Raw genomic sequence first — 26,706 nt, 5'->3', positions numbered from 1 at the left:
CTGAAAGAGCTTCAGACACCCCCTCTGTTTTATTATCCTGTCTTAGAATACTAGAATTGGCTGGGTTGGAAGGGACCTCAGAGATCATCAAGTCCAACCCTTGATCCACTCCCACTGCAGTTACCAGCCCATGGCACTCAGTGCCACATCCAGTCTCTTTTTAAACATCTCCAGGGACGGAGAATCCACTACTTCCCTGGGCAGCCCATCCCAGTGCCCAATTCTGTCCCAAAGGACAGAATCCCTTCCCTGGACCTGCTGGCCACGCTGTTCCTGATCCAGGCCAGGATGTCATTGGCCTTCTTGGCCACCTGGGCACACTGCTGGCTCATGTTCAGCTTCCTGGCAATCCAGACTCTTCTTGAATTTGGAATCATCACTCCAGTTCTGGGGCCAGGTGTTTATTCCAGTGCAGAGCTGTAAGAGTCTGCTCAGCCTCTGCCTCTGCAGGACTGCCTTGGAATCACTTACAGTGAGAATCACTCAGATCATGTGGAATCACTTCAATAGTACAGGTCTGTTCCTGCTGCTAGGATCAAGACAGCTCCAGTTAAGTCAGGCAACATTTGTGCCATCACTGGTGGCTGAATTTCCTGATTAGTGCCAAGGTCCATGGCTGAATGTGGAGACCAACCACAACAGTACTGAGTCTTTCTTCTCCCCATGGTGTTACATTTTTTTTTAGTTCAAGCTCACCTGGCCCCTTTCTCATCTCACCTCTGGAGCACCACGTTTTAATTAGCACAGAGCTTTCAGCAAACTAATCCCCAGAAGAGCTTGGAAGCAGCTCAAGTCTCCCCAGCCAGCAGCTGTGGTGCATCAAGCCCTTCACCCTCAGCTCTGGAGGGTAACTCTCAGTATGGGCAGGAGGTGGACACAGCTGGAGGGGCAGCAGTTAACTATCTTACTTTGTCTTAACCCTACAATGATCTGTTTTAATTTTGTAAACTAAAGAAAAGGACACAGAGACATCATGGCAAGCCTGTGGTGCAAGGATTTCCCAAAATGTACCTTTAATGTGTTTGCATCAGCAGCAAGCAGTCAGTGCTAGTTTTGGCACTGGGAGTTAGATGTGCAGCACTACACATGAAACACATCATCCTAACCACCCTCTTATCCCTAGGACTAGACAGAGTGAACTAAATGAGCACATATGAAATAAGTTTTCCATGTTCTCTCACACCTTCAGCTTGCATTATTAGAAAAATGAACTTATGACTATTCAGGTGAACACATTTTCATTGCCAACTGGCAAGAGTTTTAAAAACCATGAGAAACGCCCCAGCCCCACAATGAAGTAGTTTACAAAGGATAACTCACCCAGTGTAACAAAATTGCTGTACAGAAAGCACCTGCTGCCCTTCTGTCCAAAGACTGGGAGCCTAAAGGATGTTTCCACCCTACCAAGTCACAGCTGTTCAGTTCAGAAGCTCCATCCTGCTCTAACAAAGGTGTTGCTGAGTAACTTTACCCTCCTGGAGCAGAGGACAAAGCTCAGCAGCTCACACACCTCAGTTCTCCCACTTTATCTCCACAAACTCCAAGGTTGTCTCTTTGCTTCAATAAACATTTATCTGCTGTTTTCATGTCAACAGATAGAACACTCTGCTGAGCATATAAAAACTGTTATAAAAAGGCAATCATAAAAGATAAGGTATTGGCAGACTTGTTAGCTTTTTTTAATAAAAAAAATAGCCAGTATATCTATTTAAATAAGGCTTCTTGTTACAGATTGTTCCAGTTACTGAAGGAAAACAAGGCTTCATGAAAAAACAGTTCCCAATAACCCTTAAACCTCCTGCAAGATGCATTCTTGGGGCAGGAAGTCATTTAACATGCAGTGAAAAAACAAACCCTGGGGGAAGCTCCCAAAACAATATGCCAGTCTAATTCTTCTTGCATTATCTTGAAAATCTTAGGAAAAAACCAAACAAACAAAAAACCAAAATCCCAACCCTTTAAACTAAGTTCTAAGATACATAAAAAACCCTTTCATCTGATATTCTTTCCAAAACAAGTATGTACAGCATGTTAATATGCAATATGCAAAAGCTCTGTGTTGCTGTTGGCAACATCTATGCCCTCCCCAACCCTACTCATATTTGTACCTCTACTGAAACACAATTACATCACTAAGCCTGTTTGAAAAGGGAATTTAATTCACTTCAGAACTTATAAAGTTTTGTGTAGGGGCTCCATTCATTTGACTCAGGATTGTAGACTTCAAGTGTGTTCAAGAATTCATTGCCATCAAATCCTCCAACTGCATAAATGGTGTTGGCCACGGTGGTGATGCCAGCATTGCTCCTGGGAGTTGTCATGCTGCCCATCAGCTTCCACTCATTCCTGGAGGGGTCATACATCTCCATGCAGCTCACTGCGTGGGAGCCATCAAAGCCTCCACCCACAAAGAGTTTTCCTAGTGAAAGGAATCACAGAATTGGCTGGGTTGGAAGGGACCTCAGAGATCATCAAGTCCAACCCTTGATCCACTCCCGTTGCAGTTCCCAGCCCATGGCACTGAGTGCCACATCCAGGCTCTTTGGAAAGATCTCCAGACACGGAGAATCCACTACTTCCCTGGGCAGCCCATTCCAATGCCTGATCACCCTCTCCAGAAAGAAATTCTTTCTCATCTCCAACCTAAACCTCCCCTGGCACAACTTGAGACCCTGCCCTCTTGTCTTGCTGAGAGTTGCCTGGGAAAAGAGCCCAACCCCCCCCTGGCTCCAACCTCCTTTCAGGGAGTTGTAGAGAGTGATGAGGTCTCCCCTGAGCCTCCTCTTCTCCAGCCTCAACACCCCCAGCTCCCTCAGCCTCTCCTCATAGGATCTGTGCTCCAGTCCCTTCCCCAGCCCAGTTGCCTCCTTTGGACCTGCTCCAGCACCTCAATCTCCTTCCTGAGCTGAGGGGCCCAGAACTGGACACAGGACTCAAGCTGTGGCCTCACCAGGGCTGAGCACAGGCGCAGAATCACCTCAGCCCTAAGCACTGGGGTGACAGCAGACACAGCCCCCTTCCAGGGAGGAACAAGCCAGCAGGAAGGAACTTCAGGATCTGGATCAGAAACCTTTGCCTTCATTCAAGTCTACAGCACTGACCCAATTGTTTGACCTTATCATCATCATTAGAGCTGACTGGAAATTATTTCAAAGTCCAAGAGCAGCTGCTGAAGCTGCCTGATGTCTGGGAAAGAGGTGGCAGGGAATGGCCCTGAAGTAGGTTTTTTGTTTTGCTTTTTCTCTTCTATTGGAGGCACAACCAGGTTCTTACGGTACCATCTTCTCCCTGCTTTGTACCCTACTTGCACTGTAGCTTAGCATGACAGCTCTATGGAGCACAAGCAGCTGCAGAAGCCACACAGCATCCTACCATCAAGAACAGCCACTCCAGCTCCCCGCCGAGCCACGTTCATGGGTGCAATCAGAGTCCAGGTGTTGTTCTCTGGGTTGTATCTCTCCACACTGTTCAGGCAGTTCCAGGACTCTGCTCCTCCAATGATATACAGATATCCCCCCAGCTCACACACCGCAGATTGGTGTCTCCCTGCAACCAATGCCAGCAGTTACAGCCCTGCACAGCACCCTGCTGTAACTCTGTGCCACAGCAGATGAAATTTAAAACACCTTTTTTCTTGGATTTGCTTTTAAACATGCAGTTTTGCCACTGCCCCTCCCTCCCAAAGCACACAGCAGACTTACGGATATTAAGGGGAGCACAGCTTGTCCAAGATTTTGTTATGGGATCAAACACATCACAGTTTTTAAGTCCCTTTTGGCCATAAGGATCTGAACCACCAACAATGTACAGTTTACCATTCAGGGCACATACTCCTATTCACAGAGCAAAGAATAACAAGTTAAGCTAATGAATGAAGGATTTTAAATGAACCCAGCAGTCAGCCCAGTGCAGATGTGTTACCTGCATTGCAGCGATTGGTTCTCAGCTCAGGAACAGGAGTCCAATCATCAATTTCTGGCTCATACATTTCTCCACAGCTCAAGTCATCTGAGTGGCCATTTGACCCACCCACGACATAAAGCTGCCCCTAAATGAAAGAATCCACATGTAAGGACACAACAATTCTCAGCAGCAGCACTTCAGTAACCGTGTAGCAATTAACAACTTCTGCCATTTTGTAAAACAAGCCCCATTGCTTCTGCTTTATGATTAGTTCCAAACACATATTCCATCTGATTTCCACCCAGTACACACCATTAACACTGCCATCTGGAACCGAGCTCTTGGTGTTCTCATTGGAGCAATGAATGTCCACGTGTCCTTCTCTGGATCATAGCACTCCACGGTGCGCAGACACTCCTCCCTGTTGTAGCCACCTGAAAGGTCCAAGGGGAGCACATTTTCAGAGCCCGAGTGCTATAATGTTGAAGAACTGCGACACAGTGTACAAAGTGAAGCAGCCACTGCCCTCTCCTTCCCCCCAGCCCCAAGTTATTTAAGGAATTGTTAGAAGTTATTTAAGGAATTGTTACAGTTTGTTACCCGCAGCAATGAGCTTGCCATTCAGCTCAGCAGTGCCCAGCCCAGACCGAGCATACTGCATTGGTGACATTGGCTTCTCCACGATGTCATTGGGCTGCAGCTCAAAGCTCAGACTCTTCAGCAGCCGTGGTGTGGTGGTGGGAGAGCTCTGGGGGCTGTTCCGTCCGTGCAGGAAGATCACGCAGAGCACCCCATCCAGGACAGCGAGACACAGGTAGGTGTTACCTGGCAGCAGGAGAAAAGGAGAGGCCACCACTGTAACACAACTTGAGGTGGATTTAAAGGAATGCCAGCTGAGCTTTTCTGCTTTTGTTTCTCTCCTTTTTAAGTGTGGAATTTTTTATGGTTAGTGGTTCTAAGTGTCAGCCCAGTCACTGAGAAATATGAGGTTTAGATAATGCAGTGCTCAAAGGACTTAAGGCAGCAATCTAAAAGATGTGCCAGGAGACTGAGTGTCTTGGCACACACACAGCAAGTAGCTCTGTTGATTAATTAGAGACTGGCTGTCTCCTCCTTAGGACATTCTGGATAGGTTATACACACCGTGGGATCTGGGATGTCCCTGGTTGTAAGGAATCAAGATGTAAATTATCCCAGTTATGTCAGAAACATCCCACAAATTACTGGGCAACTTACTTGATTTCTTTCATCAGTGAGAAAAACCACTTGTGCATTTCTTACAGATGTTGAAGGAAGTCCCAAGGGAGCAGAAAGCAGGAGCTACACAATACCAGACATCTTTCAGACAAACCCTGCTGCAGTTACTCACTTGATGTTTTCTCTGAAGCAATGATTTTCCACTCATGTTTAGGGCTCTGAAGAGCAGCATTGGGAGAAAGACTTCCAGAGGAGCTGCTACTGATCTGCTTGTGATCATTCTCACGTGGTGGCTTCTTCTGCAAAATCAAAAGGCATCTACAGAAACCTAGCCAGAGACTACACCTCCTTCTACCTGTGCTTCTCTGAGCTAAAATGTTACTGTTTGAGAGAATGCTTTGTCTACCACCACTGCAGAGCAGCATTTACAGCATACCTCAGTTTTCATCAGAAAACCTTGCCTACTCAGCAACAGTGGCCTTGATACTTATTTCATCCTCTCACTGCACCTTTATACTGCTGGTGTCTGACTGGAAATCAGCTCCAGTTCCCAGAAGAGAGAATGTGACCAGCAGGATTTTAAAATCCACAGTAAAAGCTACATCCATTTGGAAAGAACTGGTCTACAAACAAGAAGCCTCATTCCCAAGCTCTGCTTGTAGAACTGGAGGTCATTATATGATATTTGGAAGTGAATTAACCATTCTTTTCATTCCCTGAAAAGAAATTAATCTCACTTCAGTTCCTCTCTGTACTTGGATTAGCAGTTTCTTGGATTTCACTCCCTTGATACTTCCTCCTAGCAGGAGATTTCTGCTTTCTTTTCTTCAATTAAACTTTACTGAAGCTTCCACTATTTTGCTCAATTTAAAAAAAACCCAAAAATTTCAGACTATACCAAACAGTTGGTCAGGTCATTCAAGCTTTTTCTGAACTGTAAAAACCAAGCCCAAGAAGTTTACATCACATCTATCCTGTTTAGCAGCATTTTTCTGACCACAGCACCAAGTCTGCAATGCTTGCACAGTTCCCAAGTCCCAGCTCTGTGGAAACTGTCTCAAGGCCTCTGAAAGACATCATCCAACTCATGGATAACTTCACACAGAGTTTGACAGCTCAGCATCTAAACCAGTTAGGTTATGGATAGCTTTTTCATTAGTTCTGAACCTTCATCCAATTAAGAGCTTATTCTCTTATCCTTAAATTGCGTTGACAGTCACAGAAATTACAAACTTTTATAATTCAAACAATTCAAATTATTTTTTAAGGACCCATCTATGGGTTTCTGGTGTTAATTCTCCTAACTATCAACAACTTCTAAAGCTGCCAAGTTCTATTACCAGGAAGGATTTTAAAAAAGAAGAAAGTTGAGAACACTTGACCCTGTTTCTCAAAATGAACTTCCTGAAAGTTCACCTCTCATTACAGGTGGTGTCCAAAGGTGATGAAGTTTGTGAAGGCTTCTTAAAAACAACTAAGAAACTGGAAAATTATCTGGCTTTTCATTTTCCCTTCTTTTCCCTTCTAAAATCCACATTCCAGGGTGGAAAGTGTTTTACTTACTAGAAATTTCAAGTGTACTTTCAAGTCAGAACATTCCACTATTATGAGTTATAATATTACAATATATTTGCTTTTAACTAAGTGAATATAAATCCCCTCAGTCTGTATAAAGCAAATGATAATTTACATCTTGTAGCCCCTGCTCATTTTTTGTTTCTTCAACAGCCTCCATTGTGCTAAGCTATGTATTTTCCAGAAGTTGAGATTATTTTAAGTGGCAAGAACTAAAAAAAATAAATAAATAAAGAAGTCATCTCAAAAAGCACCAGACTGATTTGTAGACAGTCAAGACATGGGCTGTCTCTAGATCTGAAATAACCTAGTGCTTTTTTTCATCTTTTGCACATTACTAGTGCTACTGAACAAAAGAAATGGAAGCTGACAGCTGAAGGATTAGAACTTATGTCTGGAATCTTTTTCTGTGCCAGAAGTTAACAAGAGGCATATACCACTGTCCAGTGCAAGCCAAGCAGTCCACAATTCTTTTACAGTCTCCTGAGTATCTCTGCACAGCCAGAGCTGACTCGCTACAGCTGGCTGCTTTTCTACCTGTCCTAAGAGTCTGAGAATTATTTTGAAGTCAAACCTAAAATATCCCATTTTGCAAAGGATTTGAGTTGATCTGCCAGGAAAAAAAAACAAACAAACTAAATTATCTCCTCCAGCAGCTTCAAGAAAGACCTTCTTGTTACATATTTCTTCATTACAGCTGTGGCTGCTTTCTCTGCTGCAGTACACAAGGTGTGCTGTGAGCTGTTCCAAGTCTACCTGGGGTTACCTGAGGCTGTCTGCAATTTGTACCTGCACAAACTGAATGTGGTCATCCTCACTGCCATACACCTCAGCCTGTCCATCTAGCAGATTTCCATCAAGCAGCTTGTGATCAGCTGAGTAGTACAGCGTTTGAACCTGCAAAAACAACAACAGAATACCCATGTGGCTACCAGCTCCAGTGCTCCTCAGCTACAGGTAGAGTTACAAAAGGCAGGAGCCAGCATACTTCTTGTCATCCCATCTCAATCTAGCAGAATGACAAAACTAAAAGGAAGCAGATGTCATGGTGGCACTCTTCCAACACGGGGTGAAGGCTCCTTACTTTCTCAGCTTGAGAGAAATCTTCGTTTTCCAAGGGTTTCTACTGTTTTTCCAGCACAGAAACATTAGACAAGCAAGAGGCACATTAATTTGCAGAATTACACAGATTCAGTCTCATGCAAGCATTTTCGTTATCCCCGCAAACAAGTTTTCTGCTTTGAAAAATACACAGATTTATCTTGATCAAAAAAGTTAGAGAAGTCAACAGTGGGCTCTAAAAGAAAGGTATGGGGATGAGGGAAGACAACACAAAATTTCAGTTCTGGAGGAAACTGCTGCCCACAACTAAACATCAGATGCAACTGCTTCAGTGAAATGCAGCTGAATTTCAACACCATCAAAGCTTTTAAAATGAGTCATTCCAAAAGGAGATACACACTTAAGAATACATGACAGCATCAACATGTACTTTTGCCTATACAAGTGTTTGAGGAGACCTCATCCTTGTCACAACAAACTGGGAAAAAAACGTTGATCTTTCATGGGGTTTTTGTTAAGTTTCTCCAGCCAATTCAAAATTTAGATTTCCCCACTAACTTTTCCATTCAATACTGCCCAGTATTAGTATTCACCAGTAAAGCCATTTAATAACAGACAACTTTTAAAAGAATGTATCCTGTAAAGGAGTAAGTAAACACCATTAAATCATCATCATCGTTCTCTGCCCACAGCGGATTTTCTTAGGAGAACTGGGGCAGGACTGCTGCTTCTGTACGTGTCAATACACTTGAGGTTTCTTCTTGGTTCTTCAGCCTTGGTATCCTAGTTTTGTTAATAAACCTATGGGGAGATAAATCAACGGGGAGGAACAACCATTAGAAGCTTTTACCTACTTTGCATTTACAAGCAAAAACCTGCAAAAGGAAAACATCAAGAATCTAAGGCAAGTTTTTTTTTAGTACCACCTCCCCAACTCTAAAGCAAGGTACACGCCACTCTGAGGTTACTGTACAGCATGTAGTGAGCAAAAAAAGGAAAGCAGAAGACCAGACTGAACAGTTCATTCAGCTCACCTGAACACCCCCCCAGTTTCTCAGCTTAGGGGTACCTACAGTAAAATTTAAATTCTTTAGGGTCACAGTTAAAAAAAAAAATTAAAAGGAAAAGGGATTGTCCTTCATATTGACTTTTTAAAAAAAAAAAAACAAAAAACAACAAAGCAAAAACCATGTTTAATCCCATTTTCTTAAAGACTAACCTCTTCCATCAAATCTTCCAGGCTGCCTCCATTCTCCCAGATGCTGCGCTGTACCCAGTTGATTACCTTTGTGTACAGTTTGCCATTGCTGGGTAGCCCAATATTGTCTTCCAGCATTACTTCAAGCTTGAATTAAGAGAGGAAAGAGCCATTTACTGTATAGATATTACCCTTATATTTGCAGCACTCTGAACATTATGGTTTTTTACTCTACTGTACTAGAAAACACCATCCACAAGGAGCTTTCAGCCTGTGCCACTGAAATGAGGAAGCACATTTAAGTACAACTGCAGTTATCTGTCATGCTTAGAAAGGATGACAGTATATATCCTATACTGTGAAGGTTCACAGTAGCATGGATACTACACAGATCCAGAATTTTCAGCCTGCTGGTAACAAGTCAGTACAGTGAATACTCCCCAAATGGAAGCCAGAATAGCTGTCCCTTGGGTTGTTTTTTGGAAATTATGTATCAGAACTAAGTCTACAAACTTCAGCTAACCTTTAACCGTGGAAGTTTGAGAAATTCTTCCTGTTCTGAAATCCTTAAGAGATGTTCCTGAATGTAGCCATCAATCTTGTTCAACAGACGTGAATCTGCCATGCAGCTTGCGAAGTTCCGGTAAGAGATGCAGCTCTGAACATCCATCTTGGAGAGCAAATAGTCACCACAAACCTTTGAAGAAAAAAGGTTCACAAGTAGACAAAGTTTTTATATATTTAAATTATCCATCCCAACATATAGCAACAGCTGTTTTCTAGCAGTAGAACAGTGACTGTCTTGTCATTTCCCCCCGTGCTAGAGCTGCAAGTGTTGCTTTCCACAGGAATAGTTAGATCTTGGAAGTCACACCCACTAAAAAACTCCAGATACACACTGACCCCATGCTCATTTATTAAACACCTCTCCAAAATTGCAACCTATCTGCAGTCAACTAAAGGTCAGAATCCCCATTCCCCTGGCAAAGGTAACCCTATTTGTGTCAGAGTATTTCTGACTTCAAGCTCTACCAAACGCATGTTCAGGTGTTTATGGATTCCTCTTTTTTTCAGATACCACTGCCAGAGTTACAGGGTACATAGTGCCCCCCCAAAGCACCCAAGGACACAACCTGGAGGTAAGGAGACAGCTGTGATTTTATAGGTTTTGCTTAAGTGAATGCACAAATACAAAAATTTAACCTCAGAGAACCCTTGAGCACAAAGATAACCCAAGCAGAAGCAACACATATCACTCAAATCAATACAAGGCTGATGAGCATCTAAATTAGCACTTTTTCCACAGAATAATTTTTTGTCTCACTAACACCAAAAACCTGTCAGCCTGACAAAGCAGAATGGACTGCTGGAAGAGCTGAGAACTGTACCTGCTTAACTCTCTCCATCTTCAACTTCTTTGCTGCAGAGTACACATCTTTCACCAGTTCTTTATCAGCTTTTAACCTATTAAAGAAAGAAATTTATCTTCATTATTTTGATTTTTTTTTAAATTAAAATCTGTTCTCTCTAGTTTCTGTGAAAACTACTTACTGAGCAGTATAAGCATAATTCAGCAGAACTTCAACAGCTTCTGGGTTGAGATCATCAAATTTAACATGGGAAATTCCATGAGAATCACTGTCGCTGTTGAAGATTTCAAAGAGGTAGGGACTGCAGCAAGCTAGCACAGCTCTGTGTGCCAGCATCTCATGTCCACATACCTTGATTTAAAACACAAAAAAGATACCCACAGAGTGGTAAGAATTTTTTTAAAGTATGTTTTTATTATAATAGTAGAAAGCTCTACCCAGGTGAACATCACAGTTCAAATCAATTTTTCAAATCAAGACAGTCTCCATTTTATGCCAGTTGAAAAAAATGGTAGCAAGTCTGTCTGATTAGAAAAAAAGTTTGCATTTTTCAGAAAAATATTATTGTAAAAATCTTGTGCCTTAGAATCAGGGAGGCACAAAGTGTAACAAAAACCCCAGACAGCAAGTTACCTGCAGACGGACATCGCAGAACTGACCGCTCTTCCGTAAGGCATTGAGTTTGGCAACAGATGACTCGATGAAGTTTTCATCTTCAAACATCAAATATCCATTGGGAATCATCTTGAGAGTTGGTCTAGCTGAAAACAGAATGTATCAAGTTTAGAAATCCAGTATTTTACTTCAGTGCAGAAGTACTATTAACACATTTTCTGCAAACGTTCATGGGGAATTTAGAACTAATGAAAGAAAAGCCTGGAAGGGTGCTTGCTGATGAGTCCACATGGCCAACAGTCCTGTGATTGAGAGTTTTCAAAGAGTGAGGCCACAAATTCTAACTCATCAGCATCACTTCTGTGGGTACCAACTCCACAACTCCACGCAGAAGCTGTACTAGCTCCACAGAAGCAAGTGGGAGACCACAAGAAGCTTTATTCCCCTTGGTAAAAATCAGCTTTGGTCACTAATTTCTGCTCACCGCCTGAAATCTGTCATAACTGGCCAGTTTCATTTGTGCACAGGTCCAAAAGCCAGTTGTTGAAAAATAGTAACTGAGAAGTTAAAGTAATTAGTGAGGTAGAAGAATAGAATAGCTGTAGAAACATTTTTGTTTGTTTAGTTTTGTAAATATTGACTTAATTACAGACAGAATTAAACACATTGTGAACAATGACCATGTATTTTAAGTCATCACAAAGCTAAAACAACTTCCCCTGAAGATCTTGGTCATGTACAAACATCCTGCCTCAGGTAACAGACCAAGACTGGAAAAATGACTCCAGGAAATTACCTTTTTCATTTGGATTTTATAAATCATTTAATTGTTTCCTTTTTTTTTAGCTAAGGAAAAAGGAAAAGTCTTAGGAAAAGTCCACTTTACAAATAGGGAGATTATTAACTAAAATGTGACCCTAATGTGACTTAGTGAATTTGAAATATTAATTAATATATGTGTATTTCAAATTTGAGCTGATAACATATGCAAAAACACACTTCCCTCAACAATTTCAGAGGAAAGAATATGTAGGATGCTAATATTACCAGCAACAATTTCTATTTCTATCTTAAGTTTAGGAAAAAACATCAGACTAAACTAGAAGACTCCCAAAACAGAACAAGTGGGTAGTAAAAATCAGTAATAAAAATAGCAAGCCCCCAAAATTATAGCCTCAGCCTGTTTATTTTAAATTCACTGACTACTGAAAGCATTTGACCCTAAACTAGCAACAAAAATCTTAACTTACAAAGATTATTTGCATACACTTTCATTTGTTCTGATTTATCAAAAAGAAGAAAAAAAAAAGACAGCAAGGTTTAAAAGTCAGATTTTCAGCAAAAGTATTAACCATTAACATAATTATTAACTATTAACATCTTACAGTTAACAGTGTCAACTTACCTTGCAAATATATTACTGTAAATTTTAACTGGGGGGATCTTAAAATAATCCAATGGTTATCACTGTGTTGAAACAGAGCTCTTCAGTTTCTTTTGACAGGGAAGATGTTTGTTGGCATGCAAAAGCAAAGGTGTCTTTGCAGCTGCAATATGGATTCCAAAACTATCAGGCTTGAAGATGATGTAACCAAGTCCTTAAAAGCTATAGACATGAATTTCTTCTGTGATAATCATGCATCATAACCTGCAATAAAGGAAAAGTTATCAGGTAAGGAAAATATGTAACACCAATATGTATCTCAGATAAAGTTCCTGACCAAAACAAGTTTTTCTTCACAGAAAGAAAGCAACCTGGAAGCTTCTACCAAAACATTTCAATATATTCTCATGCTTAATGAGAGATCAGCCACATCACTTTTTATACCCACGGGGACAAGTGGCTAAATTAGTGCTTAGAAAAAAAGGCAGAATAGCTAAATCCCATTTTTAGGTTATTCCTCACCAACCTGAACCTTCAACACTTCCCACATCTAGATCATTCTTGCTTAAACAAGTAGACAACTCTTAACACAACAAAAATGACTAAGTTAAAAAAAAAGAAAGAAAAGCAAACAGTCCACATGCCTCCTACCTTTTGCTTTTCCTGTACTCATCTACTTATATCCTTCTTCCACTGCATGCCTAAAACGGTCTGAAGATGAATTAAGGACAAGTCTGTAATGACTGAGCATGACTCCAGTACTTCCAAAAAAGGTCAGAAATTGCTATTTCAATTAAAACTTTCTTAGATGAAAAGTCTGTTTGTTACCCTGTCAGCAGAGTCTGTTAAATCCTGGTGAAGTTCTGCCCTGGCAGTGCTGGCCAGGCAGCTTTGTGGGGATGTTGCAGGTGAGTGGGCTGTTTATGCCGGGTTTTTCAGGGGAGGGGAGAAAAGGAGGAGGAGCAGCAGCATGAACAGGCACCAAACTCCCATTCTGGAACTTTCCATGACCCCGATGCCACCTCAGGAAAACATAAGTCACTTCGTCTACTTGGGTTTCCCACTGCAGTTCCAAAACTATATTTGTGTCTACAAATTAAATGCCACACTGGGAATCAGGTTTCCTGAACGTAGGTGCAGCCCAGTTCTCCTCCTCAGAAATTGAGTCACCTATGGTGATGACAAGAGAGCCTCATGACCCCACTTCCACTGGGATTCCACTGGGATTATTTTGGGAGGAACTGTAACCTCCCCTGGTCTCTAAGAAGCTCATCAGCCAGAACTAAGGTCGATTCCTAAGAGCAGCAGGGGGCATTATCCCACAACATCACCACAGAAAACTCCAGCATCAAGAGCTCCCTCCAACCCTGAAGATGGGATACTGCAGCCAGCAGATAACCAGGCTGAAAGAATTAGTATTAATTTGAGTTTGGCTACTAGAACAGGCACAAACACATATATTAAGGAGGAAGCAGATGCCCCAGACCAGGAATGGTGGCTGACTGTAACACAGTACCCTCTGATGCAGGGAAGGCAGCAGGAACAGAACCCCAGGGACTAGAACTTTCTACACTGCAATGCTAGGAAAAAATGTCCAGAGAGTAAATGTATGTATGTTCTTTTTATAATCCTACAGGAAAGTTATGAAATGGAAACCCAGCTCTAATTACCAAGCATTTAACTAAGAAGTCAATGCTTTTCTTGTAGGTACAACTGGCACAACCTTTGCAGTTTCTAAAGCAATCAAACCCTTCCAGTTCTCAAAACCAGAAGCAAACACTCATCCAAACCTTCCCCAAAGATTAACCTGAACTGAAAAATTCTGTTGTGCAAAGATGCAGAGATACAACTTCAACACAAGCACTGCCATGAATGAGCATAGAAAGAAAGTTATAAACATCTATTAGAAGTTATATGTCAAGACTCCACAAATGCACAAGGAAGCTATGACTAAGAGACCTCTGACTTTATCATAATTTCAGGTTTTAAATCTTCTCTTTCTGTAGGAATTATCCAGACATGATGGCTAGACATACCCAGCAAAACACAACCACAACAAGCAGCTAAAAAGGAAAAAGGGAGAGAAGTCCAGGTTTCACCCAGGCAACCACTTGCCCGATTGTGAGCAGAAAGTGCACACATCCCACCACTCCACCCTGGTGATAAACCAGCTCTTTCTCAACTTCCAGATGTCTCAAAGAATATATCATGTTAACTCAGTAGTGGTCCACAATTACCAAAGCAAATTAAATGTATATTGTTACCACAGCTCAGACAAGCAGACATCTCATACATTCCCCTGCACAACAGTCACTGGGATTGATACTATTAACCAGTACTGAGGCTTTGGAGAGATTTCAAGTTACATGACCAGTCAAACAATTTCAACTGAATTCCAGGATCACCCTCTTTCCGTTTACGTCTCTCTGTGTGCTTTTCCACGTTCTGCTGTAACAGAGGAACTTTATTTCAAGTGCAGTGTTTCATCTTGGTCTGATGTACCTGCTTATGACTTCTGAGACCTACAAAGGACGTCCAAAATAATTCTGGGTTGAAATGGAAGATTGTTCTTTTAAAGCCCTCCTTTGTGAATGAGATCAAAACCTTAAACTCTGCATTTATGCACCTTAAGTAGCATTGTCCAATCTGAATATCTTAGGATTAAAAAGTCTTAATTATTGCCACAAAGGTTCAATACTACTATGTGAACCATGGCTAATATGACTATGGAAAATGGAATTAAATAGCACGAGCATATTCATTACTTTCTGCTGCAAGAACAAAAGCCAAACAATCAGGCAAAATTCAATTAAGAGCTACGAATGCTGCACTTTCTGCTCTGACATTATAAACAAGTACTGCAAATAAGCTTATTTAATTATTTTAAGCATCTAAATAACTTTGTCATTACCTTTCCAGCCCTTTGCTTCAACTCCCTTCTTGCTCACCACACTAAGTACTGTCAGTAGCTTTTTTTGTTATCTTCCAAGTTCTTACATTTTTTTAACCAAGTGTGATACTGACAGATCACTGTCAGCCAGATAAAGTATGAAGTCTGAAATATGCCTCTGAAATAATTAGTTTGAAGCTCCACCAAAATGCAATTACTCAAACATGAAAAGCTACAGAATTAGCATTCTAGATTGGGAACAACATATTCATTTGAGAAAATTCTTAGTTGAGAGCAAGCCTACTTCCTGCACTTGTTTTTAAAATGAAGCAGACAATAAAATTACATGTAAACTTCGGATTTTCATTCTAGTTTAAATATTCAGGCTTGGAACTGGGGCTGATCCTGGAGGCACCACCTTTGATTCAGAGTTTGATCACACTAGGTATAACACTACAGAGAAGTTATGCAGCATTCTCATGGTATGTTTTAATGGTATGGCTGTACTCAAGCAGAGGAATGCCAGTACTCAAATGTCTGCCCAGTTCTCAATTTAAACTTGTGTTCCAAAATGTGTTTTCTAAATAGTTACTGGTATGCACAGAGATTTTCACTTGCTGGATACACATGCCATTGGACCATAATATATAGAGGTGGATTTGCTGCACATAACCAACTTCCAGAAGATAAAATTCACTCTTTTTAACTTATCTCTCCATTTCACTTTTTAGCTATTTCAAGATGCATTTTAAAGACTTGCCTAAAAACCAAGCATACCAAATCTTCTCACCCTTCACTATGCTATCCTCTTATATGCCTTGCGATTGCAAATACTACCAAAACATGATTACATGAGCAAATAACTGTCATAATTAAACCACTTCAAATTGTTAATTGTATTTAGCATTACAATCTGTTGATCCCAATTCTTTTTTAAACAGTTGTTCCCTGCAGAAAACATTCCAACATCAGAAAAACCTGCTGCCTGGTGATTACTGTTGGATTGCTCTGAAATCTGAAAACCCTTATTGTGCCCTAGGACTCTTCAGAGCCACCTTCAGGAGAGATGCAAGCTGTGGGCTCACAGCCACCACCTCACAGCACAGGTAGTTATTTTTCTTCCCACCTGAGAGGTCCCATCTTTAGTATAATCCATTGATACTTCCCACATGCAGTATTTCATTTAAAAATGTGAACCAAGCCATTGGTTTCTTGCCAATTTTGCACAAACTTTTGGGCAGACTGAAGTATTGCCTCTTGGACTCACAAGTGAAACACTAACTCAGGGGAGATACTTTTTAATATTTTGAATAATAATTGATAGTTGTCAATATGATGATGGATAGCTGATTGACATCTGTGATTCAGTGAGGCAAAAATGGAATTTAACACCACAATTGTTGCTTTGTAGTTTCTGTGGGCTGTCTGGCTTTCCACAGCCTAGCTCAGAAGAAATGTAGGTCTTATCTATGACTACTCCCACTCTATTAACTGTATCAGAAGATACAACCAGGTGTCCTCAAACTTTCCTACACTATCGTTTTTTAATGGTAAAAACACAAAATGTTTCCATGTCCAATTTTGCAAAACATCATGAAACAACACATGTATTAACACATGGAGCATCCCCTACAGAGAGCAAGCCTAGAGAACGTTTTCAAACACACACTATGTATGTGGAGTTAAAACAATTATGAGAATTATTTTTATTTTCAGGTTTTATGCTTGAATGTACTGCTCTTTAAACTACAACTCTCACTGTAACACCCTTTTATCCTCACCTCTTTTTCTACCTTCTGCCTTATATGCACTCTTAAACTTCAAGCTCTTTCCCTTATTTTTTTCCCCCCCCCTTTCATCTAAGTTTCTTTTTTCTACTAATACACACTTCCCACAGTTTTTCAAGTGTCTGTCATACAAATAGGAAACCAATTTGTGTCCTTGTCTGTCTCCCACCCCCTATTCTGGGCAGCTAATGCCTTTCTTACCATCTCCTGCTCCTTAAGAACCCAGGACAAGGAAATAAAACTGGACCTATTTACAGTAGCTAAATACCATTTCCTAACTGGAAAGTATTCTCTCACTGCTGCATCCTGTGCTGTAGGAGTTAGTTTATGGCTACAAAATCTGGTTTTTAAAACTAAACCAACCTCACCACCAAAACACAAAACATCCTGCTGGGTTTCTTATTTTGCAGAGATGAGAATAAATGGGTGGGACTCCACACCCATCACTGGAAACAAAAAAATCCTACGCTTCACAAACCAGGGCAAATAAGGAGAGTGGCAGAATACTGAAACTCGGACACCTTGCCTCTCATTTCATCAACATTTTTCCACTCTGCATGAAACTGCAGCAAGTAGTTTTGATCTCTGTGGTATTCCTGGGTGATAGAACAGTAAAACTGCCAAAGGGATACTACTCCTAGGTCCAAGTACCTGTGAAAAAACCCCAACACTACACTTTTCTCCCTCACGCCCAAAAAACCCACCAAACCTGATGATTCATACCCATTTGCCTTTCTCTAGAAGCACTAAGGTGGTGGACTGGCAACCACTGTTTTCTCTGAATTATCTATTTCCTCAAACTGGTATAGATGACAGGGAGGGTCATGACATTGGTAACCAGCTGTTAGCACGCGTTCTTCATCCAGAAACAGCTTTTATTTTTCAGCCCAAGTCCAGGATATCTGCGGGTTTTTTCTTTCCCCCTTACTATCAAGGGTTTAAGGAAGGTGCCAGGAGGCGATTGCAGCGTGGCGCTCAGGGAGGCGGCCAGGCAACGCCTGACCTTGGAACTAGATTCAACTCGTGGGAAAAGAGGAGTTTCTGGACTAAAGGCTACACAACATTCCCACCAGCCCCTGGAACCCATTCCGGGCCAAGGCAGCGCTGCAGATCCCCGCGGCCATCCCTGGCTTCGCCCTCAGGCCCTTTACACAAATTCTCCTCCATCAACTCCCGAGAATCGGGCAGCTTTTGAGACACGGGTCCCAAAGCAGCAAGCCAACCCGCGGAGCCAGAGGAGCTGCTCCTTTCCCTCCTCCAAGCTGAGGGCTCAGGGAAGCCACAACACAGGAGCAGCCCACGGCCCGCGCCGCCACCCCGGGGCCTCCCCGCAGCTCCGGGCCGCCGCCATGCCCTGAGCAGCGCCGAACAAAGAGCGGCGGGGCCGAGGTGGGGAAGCGCAGGGCTCCCGATCTCCTGTTCGATACCCTCCCTCTCACAACCGGCGCGGAGCCGGGGGTCTCTCCGCCCCGCCGTACCTGGTGCCTGTCAGCGCAGACGATGCTGTTCATATTGAGAGCCTCCAGACTGAGGGGGAAGCCGACGCGAAGACGCAAGCCCAGCCCGCCGGAGAGAACGAGCGGAAAGCAGCGGGAAGGGAAGGCGGAGGACAGAGGGAAGGGAAGGCGAAGCGCTGCTGAGGGAGGGAATGAGGCAGCGGAGAAATGAGCTGAACCAGACAGCGCCGCTGGGTCCTTGTCGGCCGCTGGAGAAACCCGGTTCGGCCCGAGCGAGAGCGGTTCTGAAGGCTGTAACCTTCCGCCTGCTGCGGGGCGTGAGGGAGAGAGAAAGAGGAGAAGGGGGAGGGGAGAGAGGGCGGTGCTGAGGCGGCCGCCAATAAACGAGTCCGGCCCAGGGGGAAGCGGAAGGTGACGGGCGCGGGAGGAGGCACTGCGGCTCGAGCTGCCCGCCTGAGGGCGAGGCGGGAAAATGGAGCTCGACGGTCAGGAGAGTGAGGGGTGTGTGGAGCTGTAGGTGAGGAGCGGGACCCGCAGGTGAAAGGGTAGCTGGGGATGTTCGCCTGGGATGTGTTTTTACAGCTGCTAAATGATTTTGTTACTCTTGGGTTTCAGCCGCAAACCCTCCTGCTGAGAGGAGACTTTACAGCTCTCTTCAGCTACCTCAGGGGGGGCTGGAGTGAGGAGGGAAAAAGCCTCTTCTCCCTGGAACTCCCTCAAAGGAGGTTGGAGTGAGGAAGAAAAAGCCTCTTCTCCTTAGTAAACTGTGATAGGACCAGAGGGAATGGATGGAAGCTGCACCAGAGGAGGTTTAGGCTGGATGTTAGGGAATATTTTCTCACTGAGGGGGATTGTCAGGCATTGGAATGGCTCATTAAAATGGAGGCATTGAAAGGCATTAGGGCCTGCTCCTTAAGGACATGGTTTAGTAGTTGACTGTGGTGTTAGTCAAAGGTTGGACTGGATCATATGGATGTCTCTTCCAACCTAAAAATTCTATGATCATTTTGTTTTCCAGTCTCAGGGTTGCCTTTTCGTCTCAGCACTCCGATCTGTAGTTCAAGGTATCTGCATACAAAGGCACCCAGTTTACCAAAAATGTTTATTTAATGCTGGAAACTTCATGGTGGGCTGTCCTGGGTGTGAGGGCCAGGCTGTGCTTCTTCCTGGCTACAGCAGCCCTGAATCCTTCTGACACTGGTGTTTTCCTATCTGGATGAGAAATATCCTCCTCAGTTTTTATGATAAATCTTATCTTGCTAGACAAAGTACTTCTACAACATTGCTGCTGATAAATGAGGGGTGTTTGAAGTCTTGTTATGTGCATGCTAGAAAGCATAATGGGTTTCTGATTCATGGCTAAGGGCCCTGTGTGCTACTGCAATATCATCATAAATAAAACATGGGGCTGGATGAAATCTGAGGTTCCTTGTTTATGTCCTGATTTAAAATGCCAAGGTCACCTGAAAGGCAGCAGTATGCTTCCCTGTGCTGTTTCCCTGCCTGCTTTTTCCTGATCCAGAGGCAGACTTGGTCAGAAAGTAGGAAGCCTGGAGAAGATCATGTTAGACACAGCTTCAGTGTCTCAGACATGTATGACATAAATGATATTTAATAATTTCTAATGTTCTTTCAGACTCTGAGCAGAGAAGCAAGTTTCAAAACACTGAAGTTGGATGATTCTGAGTTCTCAAGCAGAAAGTACTTCAAAATACTGAAAAGAATGGTCTTGTCTCTTCAGAAGCAAACAGAGGCATTAAACCATAGGTATTTTCCTCACCTACATGAATCCCTCATACTCTGGAGACCCGTATGGTAGCACAGTGCTCAAGGTGTAGCTGGACTCCCTCTTCAGCTCCTTATTTTGATGGTAGCAAACAGGACCATTCTGACTTCTCACATCTCTGAAATATTGCCACTCCCTTCTCATTTCTCTTTCTAAAGCAGCAGTCACACCTCAGTTCCTACTTTCCCCTCTCTGCTTTCTTTTTGAATGCAGCTTCCTATTAGGACCCTGAAAATCAAAGGCACTTGAGGTAGAGCTGGGAGGGAGGGGGAAGTGGAGACAAGAGACTGTGATCAAATAAACCAATGCTGTTACTTAATTAAATACTTAATTAAAGTTAATTAAATAAATCTATCTCAGTTTTACACAACCTTCTGTTCCAGTATTCTTAGGAAAGGAGAAGTCTTTATGAATCACCTTCAGTTTTCATTATCAGCCACTGTTGGTGACGTTAGAGAGGAAGCATCTTCCCCACAGCACTGAGTGACCTGAGGGGTGTTTCCAGTTCTTTTCACATGTTCTTTGACAGGGAAACAGGTTTGGGATTTTGTGAACTATGGCTGGACTGGGAGCTCAGGCAGAATTTCCTTTTTCCAAACTCACCTTCTGCTGAAAACAAGGGGTTTCTCTGCTTCTTATGTTGTGATCAACATGAAATTAGTTTACCTCATTAAAAACATCATTGTTCCAGCTGAGTTGGGACTATATTTCCTGTGATGATGAAAAATAATTCAATAACTTTATTTCAATTTGCTAGATACTTTGCAATCCTTCCCAATGAAACTTGTGCTAAATTTTAGTTTATTTCTGAGGAAAAACAGTGTATTAAAAGGTACCAGTGGGACTGAATTGATATCAGAAGAACTAGTTAGCACATATGCAACCACCAGAGCAGTGATATGTTCATTGGGGTCTTCAGTCTCCTGGTTTGACTGTTCTACCCTGCAAGGTGTTGAGAACACTTCTTCAACAAAATCATTTCTTTAAAAACACTGTAGTTTAGAAAACACGAGTAAAGTGGATATTCTCTGAATCTTATGCATACCTATTGTCTCTCATCACAAAAGATTAGTCCTCCTAATTAACAAATTAGGAAAAGCCCTGAAAAGCTCTCTTGCTTTTCTTCCAAATGGTGTGTTACTTCCAAACCAGGTGGATTGTAAGTGTCCCTGACTCCTTATGAAGGCCTCCAGATGGCTCCTCTAAAGATCTGTGTCTAAAGGAAAGGCTGAATTTGTTAACTCTGGATATTGCAAGGGCTCAGTGTCCTGACATGAAACTATGCCAAAGCTTAGTAATGAAAATCACCTGAGATCACTTCATTTGGTGAAAGCAAATTATGTGACTTGGGTTGCTGCATTAGAAATGGAGAAATTGTAGAAAAAAGTATTTTAGTCCTAGATTTAAGAACAGGACCTGTTTTTATGTAAGTCACTCTACATTATATCTTTGAATCTAGCATAACTTGGCATTTTTTTTTTTTTTTGTACACAGATTAGTGTTGCTCAGTGAAGCAAATCACCTGAGCAAGGAACATCAAGGATCTGGTCCATGGTTTTCTTTTAAAAAGAAAATTCTTTTTATGATCAAATCAAATCATTAGTTTGTGAAGCCCAATACAATTCAGTGAAACATCATTTATTATATGTATGTTTAAAATATATATAGGCAAGTATTGTCATTGAAGGCCACTCATGTTCTCCATAATTTTCACATATATCAGTCTGCTTACTCCATAACTTGACCTTTCTGCATTTAGAAGGATTTTCAATAATTCATTATCCTTGTGTAGGACATGTTTTGTTGGTGCCCTGCCTCTCAGAGTCCTTAGCAGTGACATTTTAATGGTGTCTGGGGTGTAGCAGCTGTGTTGGCATTAATAATCTGTGTTGGACTATGCCCTGTAAATTCTGCCATGTCATTTGCCATCTGGCTGACTGATAACAGCTACTCCAAGGAGGACACTTGGTCTTTCTTTTCTTTCTCTCTTCTTAGACACAGCAGTCATCATCTTGGATGAATTCTTTACTTGGGAGCAAAGATTGGAGGAAATGTAGAGGCAGTGTGGACGAGTATTAAAAGGTCCAACTCTGGCCTTAAATTGTGAAGGCAGATTTCCTATCAAGTCTGTTCATTGTATTTGAACAAAGTAAACAACTTTCCTTGTGACTTTTCCCACAGTGACCTTCCTTGATTTTAAGTAGTTGGACTGAAAACCAGAGGCTTTGTTCCACACTAAGGCTATAAATTAAATCTTGTCTCATTTCCATTAAGCAAAGTCTTTTTAATTAATTCCATTAGACAGAGTCCATAGGAGGCATACAGAGGATTTGACAGAGCCACTAGTTAATGTCTTAAAAAACCCTTCTTCTACCTGTCCTTGGAGGACCCATCTTGTGATCTCAAAACCACAACTTTCAGGATAAATCATCATGGGAGCTCCCAGCTGCAAATATATCTTGCACAGAGAAAATAGCTACAATTCTTTTAAAATTATAGGTTTTATAACTCACTCAAGACCATTTTTACTGGGAAGTTGTCAGCAGATCCAATCTGTGCATGGAGATACTGCCTTTATTTATATTGCAAATTATTTGTACTTGTCTGGGATAGTTGTAATAGCATTTAAACAGATGTAACAGCAGTCTGAAAGTATGGATATGTGTATGTAAAGTGTGTAATAGCATTCACAAAGCAGTATCTCTCCTATCATCCTTCTCTGAGCAAACAAATCCAAAGTTGATATTCAGATCTGATTCCCCAGCTAATGTGGTAGAACACTTCAAGGAGACTTGCCTAAAGTTTAATCCTTTGGGCTATGCATGCTCAGGAGCTTGTGATTATGAATCAGCCTTTTAAAAATTCTCTATGGCTTTGCTGTAGAACTTGAAATACTGTTACTGGTTCTTTAGGACTGGAAGCCCAGTTAAATTGAAATGAAATGACCTCTCCAGTGCTTCCCAGGTAAGTTAATTTATGGTTGCTGGATGGTGATATTTACAAATACATTCTACTTGCTTGGTATAAAAAACACTGGCTTGTCCCATACACCTGTATGTCTGCCTTGCTTCCACAAGGACAATAGTTTCTCTGGCTGAAACATCCTGCCGAGAGTGCTACAATAAAAGGCTGTAACACAGTTTGCTCTTAAATTGTTTGCCTTCATGACCCTTGAGCTTTCTGCCAGCTTCTGACTGAGCATGCAAGTAAGAGTTTTGTACTATTTGTCCTTGGTGTTGCATTCACAAACTATATTTGTTGGCTCTACTGCAGACTGGTAGCTCCTGATTTGCTTTTCCATTTTTATTTGTTTTTTTCTCCTCCGTGAAACTACATCATTAGTTTCCATCATGGTCCTGATGAAAAATGAAAATTTAAAGGGAAATACTTTAGAAGTGTTCAATTATAAGGATGTTTCTTCAGATAATTTAGAGTGGTGGCACTTGGGAATCTCTGGGAAACAAGCACACACCTGACTGCCCATAACCCCAAGAAAAGCTGTGTTAGTGTGGGGTCATGCAACTGAAAGGAAGGGAGATATGGAAGTCCCAGAGGCTGCTTCTTGGCCCAAAGAATCATTGACTCCTTTTATGCCACCACAACTGGAAAAAGCAGCTTCCCACTAGTGGTGTCTTACTGGTGGTTCTGAAGGCTTTTACATCCTTATCTAGTCAGGAGGTGGTGACTGTAATTGGAAACACCAGAACACAGTATTGGTAGCAGGCACCTTGCCATCTGAGCAGATTGGGAGCTTGTGTTTGCTGTCTGAGATAGACCAGTTTCAATCCTGTGGCTGTAGGAATACACTACCTGTCCTCTCCCTCCCCAGGGCAGGTTTGCTTTTAACATAAAATAAAGGCTGTGAGTGCAGGAATGAGCAGGCAGTGATTCATCTGCTTTTCTGGCAAAATAAAAGAAAATTAAACACTGTGTTCCACTGTGAGCTCAGAAAATACTCCAGGTAATGACCAAAGAATTGTACTTACAGGTCCAAAGGTTCCATTTTGGTGCTTTTTTGCAAGCAAAGTTCTTTTTTCAGCTTTTGCAGAAGAACCCAGTGCTCTTCAATTTTTAAATTTATTTTTTTTTATTAATCTACCTAAAGCTAATGAGAGCAAAATTGACTTAAGAGTTGGACTATACAGTTGTAATCTCTGCACAAGCAGAAGAGTATTTCCAAAGTCACTTTAACTCTGTTTATGTTTCAGCCACAATAATAAGACCAACTTAATATTTAAAAAAGCAGAAAAAAAATGTAGGAAACCCTTTTATGTCCTTTCTGTGAAAAAAAAACTTTTCTTACTGTTTAGCCATGCTAGCAGGAAGGCAGGGATTAAAGGGAAAAAGCACCTTTAGGGTTGTTTTTTACTTGTGCACAGGAACAAGCCAAAGGTGAGCTACATTGTTTCCTGATCAAGACCAAAGAATTACATTTTACAACCTCATAATTTATATCTAAGAACACAGGAATTACACTATATTTGTGCTTTGCCTTTTGTTGTTGTATGCTCTCAAAGCTGAGTCAAGAGGACTGATTTTCCTGAGATCACAAAAGTGCAAGGATTGGCAGCACTGACAGAAACTCAGTATCCCAGCTTTTGAATCTAGAGAGAGAATAAAAATAATTCAGAGCAATTTGCCTTTGCTTCAGGTTTTGCTGTGACAGGGCTAAGCAGGGTTGGGCAGCAGTGAATCTTTCCTGCTCACTGCTGCTCTCCACAACCTCCCATAATAATAGAGCTGTAAAACCTGGTTTTAAAGCTTGACTCATCATTTTGGTATTCACTTTCTCAGTGGTAAATACACTATTTCAGTGGGTGACAGGCAGGCCTGAGAGCAGGATGAAGCATCTCCCATTAATAAGTCTCAGTTTAGTGCTGGAAATTCAGTGGGCAGCTGCATCTTACTCCAGTGGGCTGTGGAACAGCCCCTAAATACTAAATGTTACATTCCCTTCACCTTGCTTTTAAAAATAGACTGCTGATATTGAGAATTAGCTACACAAATACATGCATTTTCTGTTCAGTATAATGGATAGCTGTCCTGTGGTAAATGTATATGTTTGCATTAGAGAAAAGGAATGTAATTAAGGTTACTTAGTGCTGAAAAACTTAACATTACTGGGATTATTTTGTTAATGTATTAATCAAATCAATCTCAGCTTTGTTTCTCTATTTACTGTGTTTACTAATAGTATCTAATTTCCCTTTCTTCTAAAATCACTATTTACATCTCATGCTTAGTGTATAGGCTTTTAATGAAAAAAATCAAAGTTGAAATGAACAGGGGAATTTTTTTTTCTCCCTTTGTTATTCCCTGTGAAGGGAATTGTCCCACTGAAGAGCAGGTGGTCTTAACAGCTGATTCACATTTTCACTTGCAAAACCAGATCAATTAACTTGAAAAAAAAAAAACATCTAATCTGAATGCAGGCTCAGCAACTTTATTTGCTCTGATGGTGGCCACTAGTCAAATGGTGTTTAAGCAGATTCTGGGTAAATGTACTGCTCTGTCTTTTGTAAGGATAAAAGTATTTATTGGTGATGCTTATTCACATTCTAAGGGCCAGCTTTAGTACTGGGTGGTTCTAGACACATGGTTATTATCCTGTTAGAGATTAATGCTGTGGAGAGTTTCAGATAAGGAAGAAACAAAGGGGTGCCACGCTCACTGACTCAGTCTGAAGCTATCAGAAAGGGTTTAATAATTAGTGACTGGCAGCCAAAAATGCCCAGTCACACACAGTCTGAGCAGCACAGAATAATTCAACTTCTTCAGCTGTTATGCTTCCCCCTGGAAGATCCCAGGAAGCAAGAGCAGCATACTAGAAAGTTCAGGAAGACTTTTTTCTCTAATTTACTGTATACAGAGCATATGAAGACCACTGGGCCTCTACTGAGGTGGCCAGGGCTTGTTTCTGTTTGTTTATAGGGTATCTGGGGGGGGCAGGAACTCTTTAGCACTACATGAAGTACTATTTGGAGAATATGAAAGCTGTACTTGTGCTCCCCATAATAGCTCACAAAGTTCCTAAGCATGGGGTACAGCAGGCTTATTGAGAACTAAGAAAACAAGGGTAGGAAACACAGATGAGGCCATAAATGCAAATATAAAAGGAGAAAGTTGAAAATGCTCAGCTGAAAATGTGTTCTTTTGTCCATAAGTGCAGCAGAGTCTCTTATCAGGCAAACCATTTTTATTTTGTATCTTGATTTTTAACCTGAGGCTGTAACAGCTACAATGGTTTTGCATCATTTGTCAGAATGGTACAATTAATCTGAAAGCATCTGTATCAGTTTATCTCTGCTGATTTCACTGGCATTAAGTCTTTATCTCTTTCCTCTCTAATCAGAGCTTCTGGAATTTTCATTCTCATTTTAAGCACTGAAAGAAACACCATATTCCCCTTTCTGTTTGTATAAGCAGAGTCCTACCCTTTTAGGGTCAAATCCAATGTTTATTAAGTCAACACAATGTTTTAA

General features: G+C 41.6%; 1 protein-coding gene across 4 annotated transcripts; it reads right to left on the bottom strand.

The window, feature by feature from the left end:
• Positions 1-985: 985 nt before the first annotated feature.
• Positions 986-18,796, bottom strand: IVNS1ABP (influenza virus NS1A binding protein). Of its 4 annotated transcripts, none has more exons than XM_030455676.1 (15): positions 18,460-18,783; positions 12,326-12,568; positions 10,939-11,066; positions 10,487-10,656; positions 10,324-10,399; positions 9,459-9,632; positions 8,957-9,082; positions 7,465-7,572; positions 5,273-5,399; positions 4,504-4,728; positions 4,216-4,337; positions 3,922-4,048; positions 3,702-3,833; positions 3,373-3,546; positions 986-2,419 (listed from the first exon to the last, which is right to left on the bottom strand). In XM_030455676.1, exons 3-15 carry the CDS (start codon positions 11,047-11,049, stop codon positions 2,166-2,168), a joined length of 1,926 nt encoding a protein of 641 aa, XP_030311536.1. In that variant the 5' UTR covers positions 11,050-11,066; positions 12,326-12,568; positions 18,460-18,783; the 3' UTR covers positions 986-2,165. The 4 variants fall into 4 exon arrangements, with proteins under 4 accessions (XP_030311536.1, XP_030311539.1, XP_030311538.1 ...); XM_030455679.1 differs by having other exon boundaries at positions 2,138-2,419; positions 10,939-11,062; positions 18,460-18,796; XM_030455678.1 differs by lacking the exon at positions 18,460-18,783 and adding an exon at positions 13,133-13,318 and having other exon boundaries at positions 2,138-2,419.
• Between the last annotated feature and the right edge of the window lie 7,910 nt (positions 18,797-26,706).

Source organism: Calypte anna, chromosome 8 (genome assembly GCF_003957555.1).
Source record: "Calypte anna isolate BGI_N300 chromosome 8, bCalAnn1_v1.p, whole genome shotgun sequence".
NCBI lineage: Eukaryota > Metazoa > Chordata > Aves > Apodiformes > Trochilidae > Calypte > Calypte anna.
Note: the sequence above shows the minus strand (reverse complement) of the source record. Positions and strands in the feature narration are given on the sequence as shown.